This window comes from Alosa alosa, chromosome 4, assembly GCF_017589495.1.
Source record: "Alosa alosa isolate M-15738 ecotype Scorff River chromosome 4, AALO_Geno_1.1, whole genome shotgun sequence".
NCBI classification, from domain to species: domain Eukaryota; kingdom Metazoa; phylum Chordata; class Actinopteri; order Clupeiformes; family Clupeidae; genus Alosa; species Alosa alosa.
Window position 1 is genome coordinate 2,298,577 of NC_063192.1, and position 17,062 is coordinate 2,315,638.

Here is a 17,062-nt window from a genome sequence, read left to right on the forward strand (position 1 = left end):
GATACATTAAAAAATAATTGATGTCCTATTTTTTTTTTATTTATTAAGGCATTAAGACAAAAGGCAAAATATGTTTTTTATTCCTCCCTTTAGTCAATTTCAGCATGGGTGTCTTAACTTTTGCACAGCACTGTATAAACTATATAGACTTCTCTTTCATGACATTACACTGTATTGGTGCTGTGCAAGTCGAATTGAGTGCCTGTCACTTTAATGCCGTGAGGCCCGTGAGGCTTGCTTGATTCTCACGGTTTTAAGCTAACTTAGTAGCGTTGTTGTGCATGGTGCATATGTGGATGAAATAAATTATGTTTCCCATGTCATTTGGTAAAATAAATGGTCAAAAACTCGAAGAAAATCTATCTTGGATTATAGCAGATAAGTGTCTTGTATCATATCTATAATTTTGGTGAGCTCTTATCTACAGGAATTACAAACTATCTCAGATGTAAATGGTTGCGTATCCTATTACTCAAATTCAATTAAACCCACTAATAGGCTAGCTAGACCTTAGTTTCACAGCCTAGGTATGTTAGCAACACAGGGCTTGAAAGCATTGCCTCTATCACAAACAAAAACGAAACAATGCGTGGAATTTATCTGGGAATAAGCTCGCCCCTACCTTCGGTAGCCATCTCGCTGGCGTGTTTAATTTGGTTCCTTGGTTAACATAATGTAGGCTACGTTTTTTGCACAAAATTGCACCTATTAATAAACTTAAACATGAACACAAACAAGAGTGATCTCCTGTGGAATCCCTGACTGCGCCTTCAACGTTAGCCTACTACTATTTGTTGACATGAAACCTGAACGAACGGCAGCCTAAAGTTCACTTGCGTCTATTTTTATTAGGCAACTTTTTTTGCAGTGGCGCTTGAATTCCAGGAGCGGCGCTGCGCCGCTGATGAATACATTGTCGGGGAAACACTATACTCTGATGAGCTAGATAGTACGGCAAAAGTGTTACAATCTGAAGTTGATGGCAGCTGGATTGACCAGGCTTTACCATACGTGAAACACTGCCCATGCATACCGTTTTTGCCATGAGATTCCGTTCTCAAGCTTAATCTTGACATATCAATCATTCAGTGTTACTATTAATTATTTCTTTGTCTCTCTCTCTCTTTAGCCAAAAGCAACAGAAAGCTGACATTTCTTTATCTTGCAAATGATGTGATCCAGAACAGTAAGAAGAAAGGTCCTGAGTTTACTCGAGATTTTGAGGGTGTTCTTGTAGATGCCTGTTCTCATGTTGCAAGGTGAGTGGAAAAGGCTCTCTATCTATCTCTACTATCTTATTATTCTAAGCTGTGAGTACTTATGGTATGGGTTCTTCAATGGCTGATGCCGATCTTCGGTTTCAGCCAATAGCTGATATATGCTGCAGATTTCTTTCGCCATATGATAAAATGTAACACTAGTAATAACTAAAGATGCACAAAATTACTCAACTTAACAAAAACATTTATTGAACACCTATGATCTGTCACTTATGATCAATCTGTATTTTGTGTCTACACTGCACTTATGCACTTTAAGTGAAAAATTATGTATTAACAATATCTTGATTTAATAAATATATTAAACTGAAACGACCTAAACTGAAAGATTTTTAAAAAAATACTAATAATAAGTTTACTATTTTTTAGTATATTGTCTTCAAATTCAAGTCATGATATGATTTCTTTGGCTGTCAAAATTAACACGTTAATTTGCCACGATTCATTTTTAAATACATAACGCTTTAAAAAATATTAATGAAATTAAGTTAACGCATTTTGTTGACCTACTTCCTTTGTGGGGGGCTGACGTCACATAATGGAAGCCACGAAACCTGCAGTTGCAGCCTCTCTCTCTCTCACACTCATCATATGCCCAAACTTTTAAGGATATTTTCAAAAGTAAAAACTAGCCAAAACTAGCGAAATTCATGGAATATCCTAGTTTGATATAGTTACAAGTGAATATGCAATCGGTTTGTCAAAACACATATACAAAAAAAGCAACAGTTTTTACGATGCTAATAGAACTCTATGTAAAAGACGATTTGTGAATGACGGGGCGGAAATTTCACCGCGAAGTCACTGAACATTAGCCTACTTCCTAATTGCTAATTGGATCATAAATTTGAGTTAGATGGACAGTGGTGCCATGTGTGTGCGCTGCTGTACACTGTAAGTGAAAACAAGTGCTGTGCTGTCCCAATCTTGGCTTAGATTGATCCCTTACCCACTTAAAAGGCTAACGGAGGAGAATCTCTCTTTCTCCCTCTCACTCAGAGACACGCACACACACACACACCCCACCTCACACACCAACACCAAACACACACTCTCTGTTGTCCTCTCTCCATTTGTCATTCTCTGTCCATCTTATATTTATTTGTTATGAACAATGAATACAGATCTTGGCACATACAAAATTGGCTCTTTACTGGCCTAAGTTTTTCCTCAGAAACTACATAGTTCTGTGGGTAGTTTATGATGCTATTAAACAGTTGTCACAAATATACAACCTTTGACAGCCTTAATGATTTCATTATTCCACGTGTACATTACAATCTACTACATTTAAAAAAGAAAATAGTTAATAATAGTTGCATAATAGTTATGCATAATAGTTAATAGTAGTAATAGTACAAGGCTCAAAACTAAGGTTGTCAGCATTAACCCATTAATCGCGATGAGATTAAGGACCTAGTACAACACGTTATTTAAAAAACAAAAATTTTATTTGAACAACAAATTGTTTAATTGTAACTGTGTGCCGCCAAATAATCTTTGTTTTACTCTGTTACCGGTCACCGACCCTCACTTGGCTGTTACTATCAAAAATTCTTGATTAACTTTTTTTTAGTATCATTTTTGGGCTTTTTGCCTTTACTTCCGATAGGACAGTGAAGAGTGACAGGAAGTGAGTGGGAGAGAGAGATGGGGAAATGACTGCAGGTCGGACTTAAACCTGGGTCCCTGTGGGCACCTGGACCCGTACAGAGCATGGGGGCTGCAAGCTGTTGCACCACAGAGCCCCCCCCTTGATTACTAACTTGAAGTGCTTCAGTGATAATTCCATTTTATACAAGGTGCATATTGCTAGCCATGGTATTCTACTCTAAACAAAGACTATGTTACCATCACTAGAAACTAATTTTGCTAAAGTAAACTGCCAACTCGTTTTATGTATGATCTACGTCTTCAGGCTACCTGTTAAATGTATTGCTGAATTAACTTTTAAAATACCACGGAATAAAAGAGTCTTAAAGGTTGTATCAGCGATTTAGGGCTGGGCATCGTTCAAAATCTTTCGATCCGTTGCCAATTTCAATACCTCAGTTTCGATGCCGGTTCCTTAACGATACTTTTTTCGATACCATGTTTTAAAATCCATTACAACATTAACAAAAATACATTGAACACAAAACTTTTATTTTCCACCTTAATTGTGTTAACACTGCTCACTGGTTGTGCTTTTGGATAGTCAGAGACGTAGGATTGGTATCAATCCGAACTTGGCCAAAATTAACAAAAAAAAGAGAAACCTTTTTGCCACAACATGAACATATTCTAAATAATAAATAAATAAACAAATGACATTGTGTGCAGGGTAATATTGAGCTAACTATAATGCAAAGAAATGTAAACACAATATTAAAAATAATCGCATATCAGACTGGTGTGTACAGTCTGTGTTTGAAATGTTCAGGCAGACACTGCACGTCAAAAGTTCCGCTCTAGAATCTTTGCTGCACGTATATGACATATTCGTTTGTAAGTATGCGTTTGAGGGAGCTAAAACTTTGTTTACGTGTAAACGAAAGGGCCAAAGCGTTTATACAAATATCTAGATACGTGTAAATGAGCCCTAAGATAGGCAATCAAGCACCTCTACTCTATTATAATGTCACAATGGCCAATGTTAAATTATGGGAGAAATTATTTTTTGTTTTTAATTAATATCTCAAAAAGTATAATATAGACAAAAAGAAAAAATACATATGTCAAATGTCCTTTTCAAGAACTACATGGCAAATTTAAAACCAAATTTCTATGTTCAGTGGGTCAAGCTGAATTAATCCTGGATGAATTTAAAAAAAAAAAACCTGAATAACAAAACAGTGTATTACTTTGCATGCACTGTAGTAAGATGTATGTATATATGTATACTGTATATATTTGAAGTGATATTTTAAATTTTAAATGTTTTTATCTGTCCTTTCTATTGTTTTTTTAATGCATGACCTTTGTAAACTCGTCGTCATTGTAAATGAGGGAAACCTCAATGCCCTACGAGTGTAAATAAAGGTTTGAATGAATGAATGAAGAAGTATAAGGCACATAGGAATAACAGTACAGATAGATGTAGATCTGAATTATGATTATTCATGAAGAAATATTGGATGCATTTATTTATTTTCATTTTAGAATTTGATTAATTATTTATTTACACAAGTCAATTTTGTCCTTCGTAAGAATATGCCCAGATTTGGGCTAAACATTTTCTTGAATACTTTCAAATTTATTGTTATCATATTTGAATAATTATGCTGCTGAGATGTGAATTCTGAACACAGTTGTAGATGCTGATTATTCTTCCCAATTGTCATCAGGGAGGCAGATGAAGGCTGTAAAAGGCCCATGGAGAGACTTCTAACTATCTGGCAGGAACGCAGCTTGTACCGTGCTGACTTCATCCAGCAGTTAAAGCTGGCCATTGAGGACTCCAACAGCCCAAAACAAAAATCAGCAGGTAAGGATTGGTAGAATGGTCAGGAGTTTGCAGTTTAAACTTTTCAGCCTTTATGGAATTTAAAACTGAAAACAAAACAAAATAAAAATGATTACTTTATGAAAGCTGAAGTTTTGTGCTGATTTCACACAATTTTTTTAATGGCTTTACTTAATAATGTTTAAGGTGTTTCACAGATTTCCACATGAATTAGTTAATTTTGTGTCACCTGAACAACCCTCTGGAGCTTGCTATGTTGCTGAAAACCATACCACATTGTTATTTTTTGCTGAAAACCATGCCAATGACTTGTGTTTTTGTCATAGAAAGAGGAAACTGTCAGCAGTCCACTTTCAAATTGGCAAACTTGATTTTGTATGAGGGGTGTAAAATCCTATCAGATCATTTTTTACCCCTTTTTCAATAACTTTAAATAGCATAAATCAAAAAAACGAAAGGTTAAAGTACCTCAACAATGTTTTTCGAACCTGCCTGAACAACCCTGTCTGGAGCGCCCCATATGTATGGCTGTTACTTTACAAACACAAGCATATTGCACAATGGCTTTGTTTTGACATTTTGGTAGCATGTGGGATAAAAACAAACTTGCACTGTTGCTCTTCAATTGTGAGCAGAGACTTGATCCAGATACACGTAATTGAGGTGGTGTTATTCAACAAGTCGCACGATTCCATCACACTGTGCAGGACATTCTGATTGGCTCACTGAAGCAGATGTTGGCAGCCCTAGGCAGCCCATAAACAAACCTCTGTATTTCAGTATGACGGCTGACTGGAATCCTTGTGCTGTAGGTAGGGGATTATCAAGGTGATTTTGGTGATCAGCAGCCCAAAATCTATACTCAGATGTCAATGCCCACGCATGCTTGGACAGAACAAAACAGCTTGCTCTGTGCACATAAAATATCAAGAAGCACATGATATGAAAAAATAGACAATAACAACAAAATTGGTATGTTATGCAAAATCGTTAGGTGTTTTTCATGATCAGGATCCCAAAATTCCTAAAATGCATTCAAAAGTGCTCAGAAAGCACCAGTGTAAACAATTCTAAATGGGCTATGATTAATTTAGTTTTGCTTAAAAGGGAAAATCTTATTCGATCTACGCTAGATGTTTTGTATTGGGCTTACTTTAATGGAATGATGGTTCTTATTTGTAGAGAGGTGAAATAGATAACCTACTACCTAGCTAGTTAACATACTTGCTAATTCGTTCCAGCACTGTTTCCGGACACACTCATACAGAGCAATGTTGAACTCTGAGTGTGTCAAGTTTAAGTTGGGACCTTTAGGGTCCGTCTCCATTAACGTTGGAAGGGTTGCAGTAGTAGCAACAAAGTAGCTTACTTAATTCATGCCTAACAGCCTATATTCATTTGGTCAGCTTTATACAGCCCTTAAAAGGCAAAACGGCAAACCCTCAATAAAACCCAAAACACACGCCACAAAACAGATTTGTAGATACAAAACATTTCATTGCAATTCATACACCACTCAGATTGGAACTTGATTACAGGGATTGCAGGTCATTAATTAAAGCCTGGAACACACCAAGCCAACGGCAGGCTAGTTGGCGAGTCTGTGCCCCTAGTTTTTGTGATGCATCCTGCACTGTTGACACCATGAGACGTTGAGCTACTGATGATCTCCTGTTGCTTACCTGTAGTGTAATCGTCAATTTCCCCTATGGAGATACAATCCCAGTTCGTAGTGTTTTGCCTCGTGATGACTAAATCTGCCTCTTTCTTTCCTCCACAACCAAAGGACCAAGGACTGACAACACCAGTGCCATTTGCAATGTCTTATCAGACATATTCTTAACTAGATGACATGTACGGCATAGTGGTACAAAATATGACCGCCGCTCAGTCCTGTACATCCTCTCCGCGAAAAAGAATGCTTGTCAATATGTCTCCATCTCCTACTCCTACCCCTACTCTTGCATTTTTTGTGAATGCTTGTCTGTGTGCGTGTGTTTATATGTGTGTGAGAGAGAGAGAGTGAGACAGTCCTGCCTAGTAGCTTCTCTCGTCATCATCCTCTACCAGCAACCCTTCGCTCAACTCCCCCATCTACAGGCCAATGGGTGTACAGTCACTAAATATAGACGTAAATTCATTTATTTTCAGAACATCTTAACTGATAGGGACTATTAAAGTGTAAGTTCAGTGTAAATTGACCAATAGCCCTGTTGTATAAGCTCACCAGATGCAGCCCATCGGAAAAAAGAATGAGACAATTGGGACAATGTAGGCCAAGTTATGGACAGGCAGACCCATGGGGGCATCAAAACTGGAACTGAAAGTATCTCCCCACTGCCCCAATGGGTCTGCTTTAAGCTGCCTGTCCATAACTTGGCCTATGTTGTCCCAAATTGTCTCATTCTTTTTCATATGGGGTGCATGTGATGAGCTTGAACAAGACTATGGGTCAATTTACACTGAACTTACACTTTAATAGTCCCTCAGTTGAGATGTTCCCGACAATCCCTATATGACCGCTATGCTAGCAGCAGTCATAATTAAAAGTAGCTGTATTGCATGACCATTTTTGGCAAACACTGCCTTGTTTACTTTTTGGATATTTTTGTTTTCCTATTTCCTCATATTACACAGGCCCAGAATGTATGTGCGTGCTAGTTGGTTGTCAGCAATAACCTGTGATTAACCTGACCGATTAACCTGTTTTGGCCCTGTGGAACCTGATATTGGATTTTTTAATTATATTGAGTTATATTTGTCAAGTCATATGGTCATTCCTGAAATGGTTTTCATCAAGAATGTGTCAGACATGTTTGTGTGGTCTGCAGAGGACAAAAAGGCCACTAAAAGAGCCTTCCAAAAGATCCAGGAGGAGGAAGAGGAGGAGGAGGATGACTACAGAGCACATTATTCTCCAAAGGATCCAGATGGCAGTGGACCACAACTGGTATGAATGCATTACATTTTGTGAAATATGCTGTGCAGACACATTATATTGTACCCATTGTTTGACCATTAGATGCCAACGTTCTCCCTCAGAAAACAGAAGCTAAGCATAGTCCATTTTAAAGGTGCTCTGAGCGATGTCACAGTTTCTACGCTAACATTTTTTGTCACATACAGCAAACATCTCACAAACAGCTAGCTGCCTGTCCCCTGAATACACTGTAAAAAAAGGCCTTTGTAGACAGCCCAGGCCCCAAAAAACGGCAACAAAAACACCCTGGTACAGCCTGGACCATGAAATATAATAAACTTTTCCAGCCATTCACCGACGATTTGCGTGTTCAGGAGAGTTTCAGTTGCACGGGAGGGAGGAGCGAGCTAGCTCTCTGTTTTGTTTGAACGTCAACAGAAGTGACGTTACCCAACATCGCTTAGTGCACCTTTAAGTTTGCCCCGGATAATATAGTCTATTATTTATGTTACTGAGCAGTGTTTCCCCTACAATTTTTTCCACCAGCGGTGCTGTTAGTTGTAGGAGATTGTAAACCAAGCTCATCTGCTGTGAAAAAAATATTTCTCACTACACACACGCATACAATCTGGCTCTCTTAACTCATTGAATGCCAAGCTGTTTTCGGGAGCTTTGTCCTAGAGTGCCAGCAATCTAGACCATTGTTGATGATTTTTGTACAGCCACAGCATATTCTGTGTTATAGCTATGAACACATACAATGGCTCGATTAAAAGGTGAGACTTTAAGCTCTCGGTGGGTGCAAACCGTGTATTTCTACACACCTCTGTTCCTGAGAAATCCCAAGCTAAACAGTGGCTAGTTTTCATCAAAATCGCTGTTTTTTTTTTCTAGAAATAGAGATATAACGTCTTTCATGAAATATGAAGTGTTGCCTGTTACTTACTTGTGTAAACTTTCCGGGAAGTGATCAGCGAGACTTGGCGAGACTGCCACCTAGTGATAGACCTACGAAAATGGCCTGGTTTTGACCTGACGTGCATGCGTCACTGATTCGACCCAAAGCGGCATCCGAGTTATGATAAAATGTCCAGATTGTGCGTTTTCATGGGTTTTCGATCGTCATATGTTTCATTTCCATTCATCACAGAGTTCCCAAAATCACATATAAGGTGTGTTAGAGTGTCTAGTTTCGTAATTAAAAAAAAAAGCTTAAAACGTAATATTACGTTTTTGGCACTCAATGAGTTAAGACTATAGATCCTGTTCAACTGTTTCCTCTGTCCACAACTGGTTCAAAATAAGTCCCCACTACAAAAATTCCCTATTAAATAATTTAACCAACTATTTAACTGTTCAACCATTCCAACTGTCAGTTGTCATCAACTATGACTCCCGCCATCTGTTTCCTCTGCCCACAACTGTTTCAAAATAAAAGTACTCACTACAATTATTCCCTATTAAATATTTTAACCGTTTAAAGTACTCAACTATTTAACTGTTTAGCTATTCAAACTGTCATTTGTCATCAACTATGTCTCCCGCAAAATAAGTCCTCACTACAATAATTCTATATTAAATAATTTAACCATTTTAACTATCCAACTGTTTAACTGTTCAGCCATTTCAACTCTCAGTTGTAATCATCTATGACTCCTGACAACTGTTTCCTCTGCCCACAACTGTTTCAAAATAAGTCCTCAGTACAATAATTCCTTATTAAATAATTTAACCATTTAAACTATCCAACTTTTTAACTGTTCAACTATTCCAACTGTGAGTTGTCATAAACTATAACTCCCGCCAACTGTTTCCTCTGTCCTCAACTGTTTCAAAATAAAAGTCCTCACTACAATAATTCCCTGTCAAATAACCTAACCATTTTCACTATCCGACTATTTAACTGTTGAGCCATTTTAACTGCCAGTTGTCATCAACTACAACTTCCACCAACTGTTTCCTCTGCCCACAACTGTTTCAAAATAAAAGTCCTCAATACAATTCGCTATTAAATAATTTAACTATTTAAACTACTCAACTATTTAACTGTTCAGCCATTCCAACTGTCAGTTGTCATCAACTATGACTCCCTACCAAACCAATCTCTATCTGACCTCCATCTTTTTACTTGGATTATATTTTAAACAATATTCAGCAATATTTTTTTCAACAGCCATTTTTGCATTTTCATGCACTCGTAATTCCCTGGAATTACATTCTCTAGTTATTAATAAAGCCCTTACAGTGACAGTGCACAATTCATAAATTAGTTAAACAGTTAAACCTCACACCCATTTTAAGTCTTTTTTTGCCCGACATTGCACATCACCTAATTAGAAGGACACTGTTTCCACACACTTTGGCCCATCATCAAATGCTTGATCTCTTTTGAAAGCTGAGACCCTGTAGAATTCTCAGTCAGAGTGACTGTGGGATGTACTGGCAAAGAGTTACAGAGGCTTGAATGTTGAGTTTTCTTTCAGCCAGTAACCTACATCTCTAGAACCACCCACCACACAGTCTGTCTATTTGTGGTACTATGGTACAGACAGAGGTATAGTTGAAAAGGGTAAAAGACACCTCACAGCACTCTTTCTCATGAGCGGCTGTCCTTTGACATCACACAAAATCTGTTGCATATAGGCTACTCAAGAAACTGTAATGTGTGTCTCATGACGCGAGTAAGTTTTGGTTTAATTCATGGCCTCGTTGAAAGCAACGTTGAACATACGAAACAGTGGTAGGCTACATCCTCTCCAGTTTTGTCAATCGTTACTTTAAATCCTTATTTAACATAATCTTCACTGTGTTTTCTTTCTCATTTTTCACTGTTTCCTCCGAAGTTGTAGGCCTAGCTTTGTCTGAAGAGCATGCAGCAGATGCCTGTCCATCTGTCCTGACATCTGTTACTTTCCTTACTAAAATAGCGATCCTTGCTGGTGCTGGCTAACTTCACATTAGAAACGTTAGTTAACAGCTCCACTCCACTCCAAATTTCACCAAACTAAGCTTCTTTTCAACGAAACATCAATAACGTGCGGGATGCTGGTCTATTTCGCGCAGACTGTAGCCTACCTTATGAATGTGCATATGTGATGTTAAAACATACGTTAACAAAGCACAGGATAGACCTGATATGTACAAAGCTAGCCTATCTTGTGTCAGTTTGAATCTCATCTCCTAGTATTTTAGATATATTCAATAAGTTCAAAAATTCTGGAAATGGTTTGGAAAAATTAATGAATATAAATATATTTCCACACAGAATCTGTGTTTTTCTGGTTATTAGCTTTTCTGCTTGCTTGAGTAGTTGTGGTTAATCCAACTTTGTTTATTCAATGCCCATTTATTCATCTTCCGCTCTAAAAAAGTAAAAGATTCTTGAAAGCTGTGCAGCTGCTCTGAAATATTTGGTTACTATATTGTACCATTCATTATACAGTAAGTCATGGAAATTCAGTTTGTGAATAAAATTAATGTGGGGTGCCAGGCATGCCAGGCATGCCAAGCCAAGGCTTTTAAAGAGCATCAAATAACAGAGTAGCAACAAACAATTTATTTTATTTTTGGAGGAGAATTACATCTGACGCCAGAATTCACTATAAAAAGCCATTATTGTTGCCAGTAAAGGAGAATGCCAGTATTTTTCCACCTGAATCTTATTTTCACTACACATATGGATGAAATTAGCCCAGTACTGGGTTTTGCCCCTAGCCATGCAAAACATTTTATCAAACATTATGGTAGAGATGTACATGTATGTGTATACCTCTATGTGAGTAAAGAAACTGTTGGCTATTGTATTAAGCACAAATGTTGCTATGAACTGTTGCCAAAGTTTCTGTTTGTTTACAATGACTATTGAAGAGTTGTCAATGCTCTACTCTAATTGCTTACAGCCTGGACCAGTACCTTATACCAAAATTAGCCCAGGGTATACACCCATTGGCATGCAACCAATGTAAAATGTCTTCAGTGAAGCAAGGCCCAATTAAACTAAAAAAATGTTCTATTTCCTTGAAATGTTGTCAAAAAAGCTCCATGCAAGATGAAACCTCATCCTACTCCGCCTTTTTCTTCCTCCTCAGACAGAGGAGTTAGTAAAAGCCCTCCAGGATTTGGAGAATGCTGCTTCTGGAGATGCTGCTGTGAGACAAAAGATTGCCTCGCTACCACAGGAGGTCCAAGATGTGTCACTACTGGAAAAGATCACTGGTGAGTTAATGGGCCTATAATCTTGTCATGATGTAGATGGTTGTTGAATTCTTGCTTACACAATTACTCTTTCAGATAAAGAGGCAGCAGACAGGTTATCCAAGACGGTAGATGAGGCATGTCTACTACTGGCAGAGTACAATGGACGGTTAGCAGCAGAATTGGAGGACAGACGGCAGCTGGCTCGAATGCTCACTGAGTACATTCACAGCCAGAAGGAAGCCCTCACTGAACGTGAGAAGAAACTAGAGGCAAGTATCTGACACAACTTTGTGAATCATACCATACTAAATATGTTGTATCAGTGTTTCCCCTAGAACTTTTTCCAGCAGCGGTGCTGTTGATCGTAGGAAAGCCGCGATATGACCGCAAAGCGGCGGTCATATAGGTTTAGTCAGATTTTTTTTTTTTTTTTTCGCATGCCCAAATTTCCGTCAATGATTCCCGGGACACTGAAAGACCGGGGTGCACAAAACTTGGTGGGCATGTACCCCCACATGGATAGCATGGAACCGTCATTTTTCGTTTTGATCTGTAGCCCCCCGGCTGGACTGGACCCCCCGAAAGGAGGGTAGGGCAGACACAGTTCTCTGTGAATATCTGTAGGGCCTAGGATGAACATTTTTTTCCATATGTTTGCCTCCAGGGGTCATGTTAACCCATTTCATGTGCACACATGTGCACAAACAGATACACACACACACACATACATACATTCACAGTAATCATACGTATGACACATACTCACACACAAGCACGCACACACACGCACACACACACACAAACACTCACAAACACTCACACACACATAACATAAACATAACACAAACAATCAAGAATTTCTCAGAATTATGAACAGGCAAGATGGAGGTGGGGTTGTATAAAATGAATTTTACATGTGAAATCTATGAACTAATCATGTTTTGGTACTTGTTGTCTAGCAGATACCAGTGAGAATTGAGTGTGGATAATGCAATTTAGTGAGACAGTTAGAATCATATAGGCCTTTCAGCGTGATTTCTTTTTGTGGAAAAAATGTGCTGGACTCGGCGGCGGTCATATTTTGTACCGCTCTGCGGTACATCTAGTTAGTATTAGCCACTGTACACTGTAGGCCACTGTACAAACTATTACTATTTAGAATATACAGTGCAGTGCATAAGTTAAGACATTTATATATAATAACATTTATTTATTTACGATACATGATACGTTACAAAATAATTGATGTCCTATTTTTTTTTTTAATTAAGGCATTAAGACAAAAGGCAAAATATGTTTTTTATTCCACCCTTTAGTCAATTTCAGCATGGGTGTCTTAACTTTTGCACAGCACTGTATAAACTATATAGACTTCTCTTTCATGCCATTACACTGTATTGGTGCTGTGCAAGTCGAATTGAGTGCCTGTCACTTTAATGCCGTGACGGCCCGTGACACTGGCTTGATTCTCACGGTTTTAAGCTAACTAATAAATGGTCTTGGATTATAGAATATGTGGATGAAATGAATTATGTTTCCCATGTCATTTGGTAAAATAAATGGTCTTGGATTATAGCAGATAAGTGTCTGAAGTGTCAAATTCAATTAAACCCACCAATAGGTTGGTATGCTGTCAATAGCTAGACCTTAGTTTCACAGCCTACTGTAGCTATGTTAACAACACAGGGCTTGAAAGCATTGCCTGTATCACAAACAAAAACAAAACAATGCATGGAATTTATCTGGGAATAGGCTACTGAAGGTAGGGGCGAGCTATCTCGCTGGCGTGTTTAATTTGGTTCCTTGGTTAACATAATGTAGGCTACGTTTTTTGCACAAAATTAAGTCTGCTAATAAACTTAAACATAAACACAAACAAAGCGTGATCTCCTGTGGAATCCCTGACTGCGCCTTCAACGTTAGCCTACTATTATTTGTTGACATGAAACCTGAACGAACGGCTTCCTGAAGTTCACTTGCGTGTCTTTTTTTTTTTTAATTAGGCAACTTTTTTTGCAGTGGCGCTTGAATTCCAGGAGCGGCGCTGCGCCGCTTATGAATACATTGTAGGGGAAACACTGTATATATGTTATATGTATGTGTAAATATATATGTTTATTATTGATATTCTCCTTAATGTAGTCTTACCATGTTATTGTTATTATATTATTGATTGAATGGACATTATTCTTTATTATTGATATGTTCCCTTATTTCCATTGTTTATTTCATTAGGCTATTGATTGAATTTGGGTTTGGGTTAAAGGTAGGTCTCAAATAGAGGCCTGATCTGTTTTTTAGTTTCGGGTTGTATTTAATCTTCTAAAACCCGTCAGATTGTTTGTTTAAAGCCCAATTCACACCAAAGATTCGCAATGAGACGAAACCGTTGCAGAAAGGAGTTGCAGCAGTGTGAATTAGATGTTGCACGTTGTTGCAAGCCGTCGCAAAGCATTCACCATGTCTAGTCACAGTTGCAAGGTTTTAGAATGTTGCATCAAGTTGCTTGTTTATAGAATGTTGCAGCTCATCTCGTCGCTAATCTTTAGTGTGAATTGGGCTTAAGCCAGTATGGTGCAGACTGCGCAGTGCGCACGCTAACGTTATGATTAGGTGCCATTAAAAGACTGCGGTGGGGAAAAGCTAGAGTTCCAAATTGTATAACTTTTATCAATATGAACTATGCCTATATGTCCGACTTCGTCACCGTTCAATTCATCCTTTTAGTTTCAAATTTGCGGACAGGCAGATGGTAAGCTTGTTTTTATGCTGGCAACAAAACAAAAGGGTTTGCGTACGTTATTCTTTATTCTAAATGTGTACCGCCATGGTGATAAAGAGAAAGAAGTAGGATGATTTGAAATGTAAGCTGACTGTTGTCAAATTTGCCAAATAAAATACGGGAGAAACAATATGGTTCCTTCTTTTTCATGCTGTTTCATTCGTGCTGAAAAGGAGGGAGAATGAAACATTACGCACGTTCCACTTTTGCATAAATAATTCCTGAACGGTTTTGGTCAGGGCTGATAATGCAACTGTATTTGACAGAGGACAGATATAGGCTAGGTTGCTAGTGACAAAATATGAGTTTTCAGTGTGATACGATCTCTTTGTAAATTACGTTTGATTAAAACATGTTTCATCTGTTCTGGCTATCCCCGCAATTTGGATCTTCTCTCACTCAATGAACAACATCTCAACACTAAATGAATGATGATCCGTAATTGTCATCGGATAGCCTAGTCATATAGCTTGTTTGATTTGCATTGAGATATGATCTTATGGAAAGTACCCCATGCCAATCGTGAGATATGGTTAAGGGTATGTCATGATGTGGGGCCGTAACGGCTTGAAACGTCACTGTAAAAAAAACTTTAATGGGAGCTCTCCGGTGTGCAGATCTCCAGGAGTCTATCCCTTCAGACAGGGTCCAAACGAGACCCACTTTCAATTTGTACTTTAATGTATTTCATCTTGGTATGGTAATGCTTTTGATATGGTGTTTTTTTTCAGGAGTACAAGCAGAAACTGGCACGAGTAACTCAAGTTCGGAAGGAGCTGAAGTCGCACATCCAGAGCCTGCCTGATCTTTCTCTACTGCCAAATGTCACTGGAGGCCTGGCTCCTCTGCCCTCAGCAGGAGACCTGTTCTCTACAGACTGATCCCTGGGTTCTTGGATGGCTTAATAAAGGAGTTGACAGGTTTCACTTACCCTCTAATATCCATTGGAAGACATACAAAATGTCACTAAACGTGTTGCAGCACCTGAATGCCATCCTCTCAGCAGAGATCTTTGGAAGTTGAAAGGACGAAGTCTGTAGCTACATTGAAAACAGCAAAGCAGTCGTGTCTAGTTTGGTATGCAAAAGTGGAATACACAGTGATATATTGAGGTAAAACCATACTGCAAATTTGTAGTACTGTAGGAAACAATCAACACAGACAAATGAATAGTGTTATTACTGTTGCTAATATCACTTGTTCGGTCATTCAAATTACGGATTACTTCATAGACATGAACTGATACTGTAGATCAACATCAAACCAGTGACTGATATTTTGGTAGTAGCTGTGCTTCAGGATACACATGGCAACACTTTTGCCTATCCTGGTACTGCTAATGACATAATGCAACTTTTTCATTGTTGAATGTGAAAATACTGGACTATAAAAGCCATCTCTCATGTCATTTTTCAACTCGTACACCTTTTCAGCATTTCATGGTTGTTACAGCATTTGGAAGTATTATTCAGCTTCTGATTTCTATTTAATTTTTTTTTAATGGCAATAAAATGTTTGTAACGTTGCCCATGCCCAAGCTTGAGAAGTCTTCCTGAAAATCATTGAGTCAGATGGTGCATTCTGAACTTTTACATTGTGGCAGTGAAAGTACACTATTAGCCTAATTTATCCATCAAAGCATCGAACCTTTGATGCATATATGTCTTAATTTCTATGCTGCAATATGTATGGGATTATGTCTGTTGCTAAATCAGTAACCATATAAAGTTTAATAAAGAGGGTATTTTGGTAAAAGTTTATATTATGGTGTCTTTTTAAAATATATCTAATTAATTATTATATTAGATATATATAATTAATTATTATATCTACTATTATATCTAAATGTTCCTCATTAGGCAAGGCAAAGCCATTTTAATTATATTTGCATTTCAAACCAAGGCAGTTCAATGCGCTTTACATCATCAGTAAATCAGGAAGAGTTAAAATATAGTAAAAGTAATACAATTATTTTAAAAAATATATATATATATATATATATAAATATGAGGCCTCTTTCCTTTTTATTTTGGGCTATCTCGGCGATCTAAAACGCATGGTCACTCAAGAATAGCTTAGGGGTTTGTCCGGTCCACATTGGGGGTGGTTTTGTTATCAAACGTTGGACACCTGGCGCAATAAGGCGGTTCTTATGTTTCTTAATCAGTCCTGTGTGTTTTGGGTGTAACTTTCTTTAAACCAATGGAAATGACATCTGTCATTTCCTTTAACAGCAAGCAGCGCAACTTGGTAGGGTTTTATTTCAGTTAGCTTAATAGCTGGTTTGATTTGCATTGAAAGATGATCTTAAGGAAAGGATTCTGGGTATAACTTGCTGTGCCAATTGAGGCTGTCACCAGCCAGTTGTGCATGGTTTTGTCCTGTGCCTTATGATATATTTATGAAGTTAGGTTCTTTATTTGGCTGCGGACAATGAA

The 17,062-nt window shown here is 37.9% G+C and overlaps 1 protein-coding gene across 2 annotated transcripts in view; it reads left to right on the top strand.

Annotated features, from left to right (window-relative positions):
• Nucleotides 1–16,384, top strand: part of rprd1b (regulation of nuclear pre-mRNA domain containing 1B) — a 32,441-nt gene extending 16,057 nt beyond the window's left edge. For both annotated transcript variants that reach the window (XM_048241546.1, XM_048241545.1), the window contains 6 exons: nucleotides 1,130–1,259; nucleotides 4,607–4,746; nucleotides 7,557–7,675; nucleotides 11,734–11,860; nucleotides 11,936–12,111; nucleotides 15,356–16,384. In XM_048241546.1, the coding sequence (XP_048097503.1) occupies nucleotides 1,130–1,259; nucleotides 4,607–4,746; nucleotides 7,557–7,675; nucleotides 11,734–11,860; nucleotides 11,936–12,111; nucleotides 15,356–15,505 (842 nt within the window). In that variant the 3' untranslated portion in view covers nucleotides 15,506–16,384. The remainder of the gene's footprint in view (nucleotides 1–1,129; nucleotides 1,260–4,606; nucleotides 4,747–7,556; nucleotides 7,676–11,733; nucleotides 11,861–11,935; nucleotides 12,112–15,355) is intronic.
• The last annotated feature ends 678 nt before the right edge of the window (nucleotides 16,385–17,062 follow it).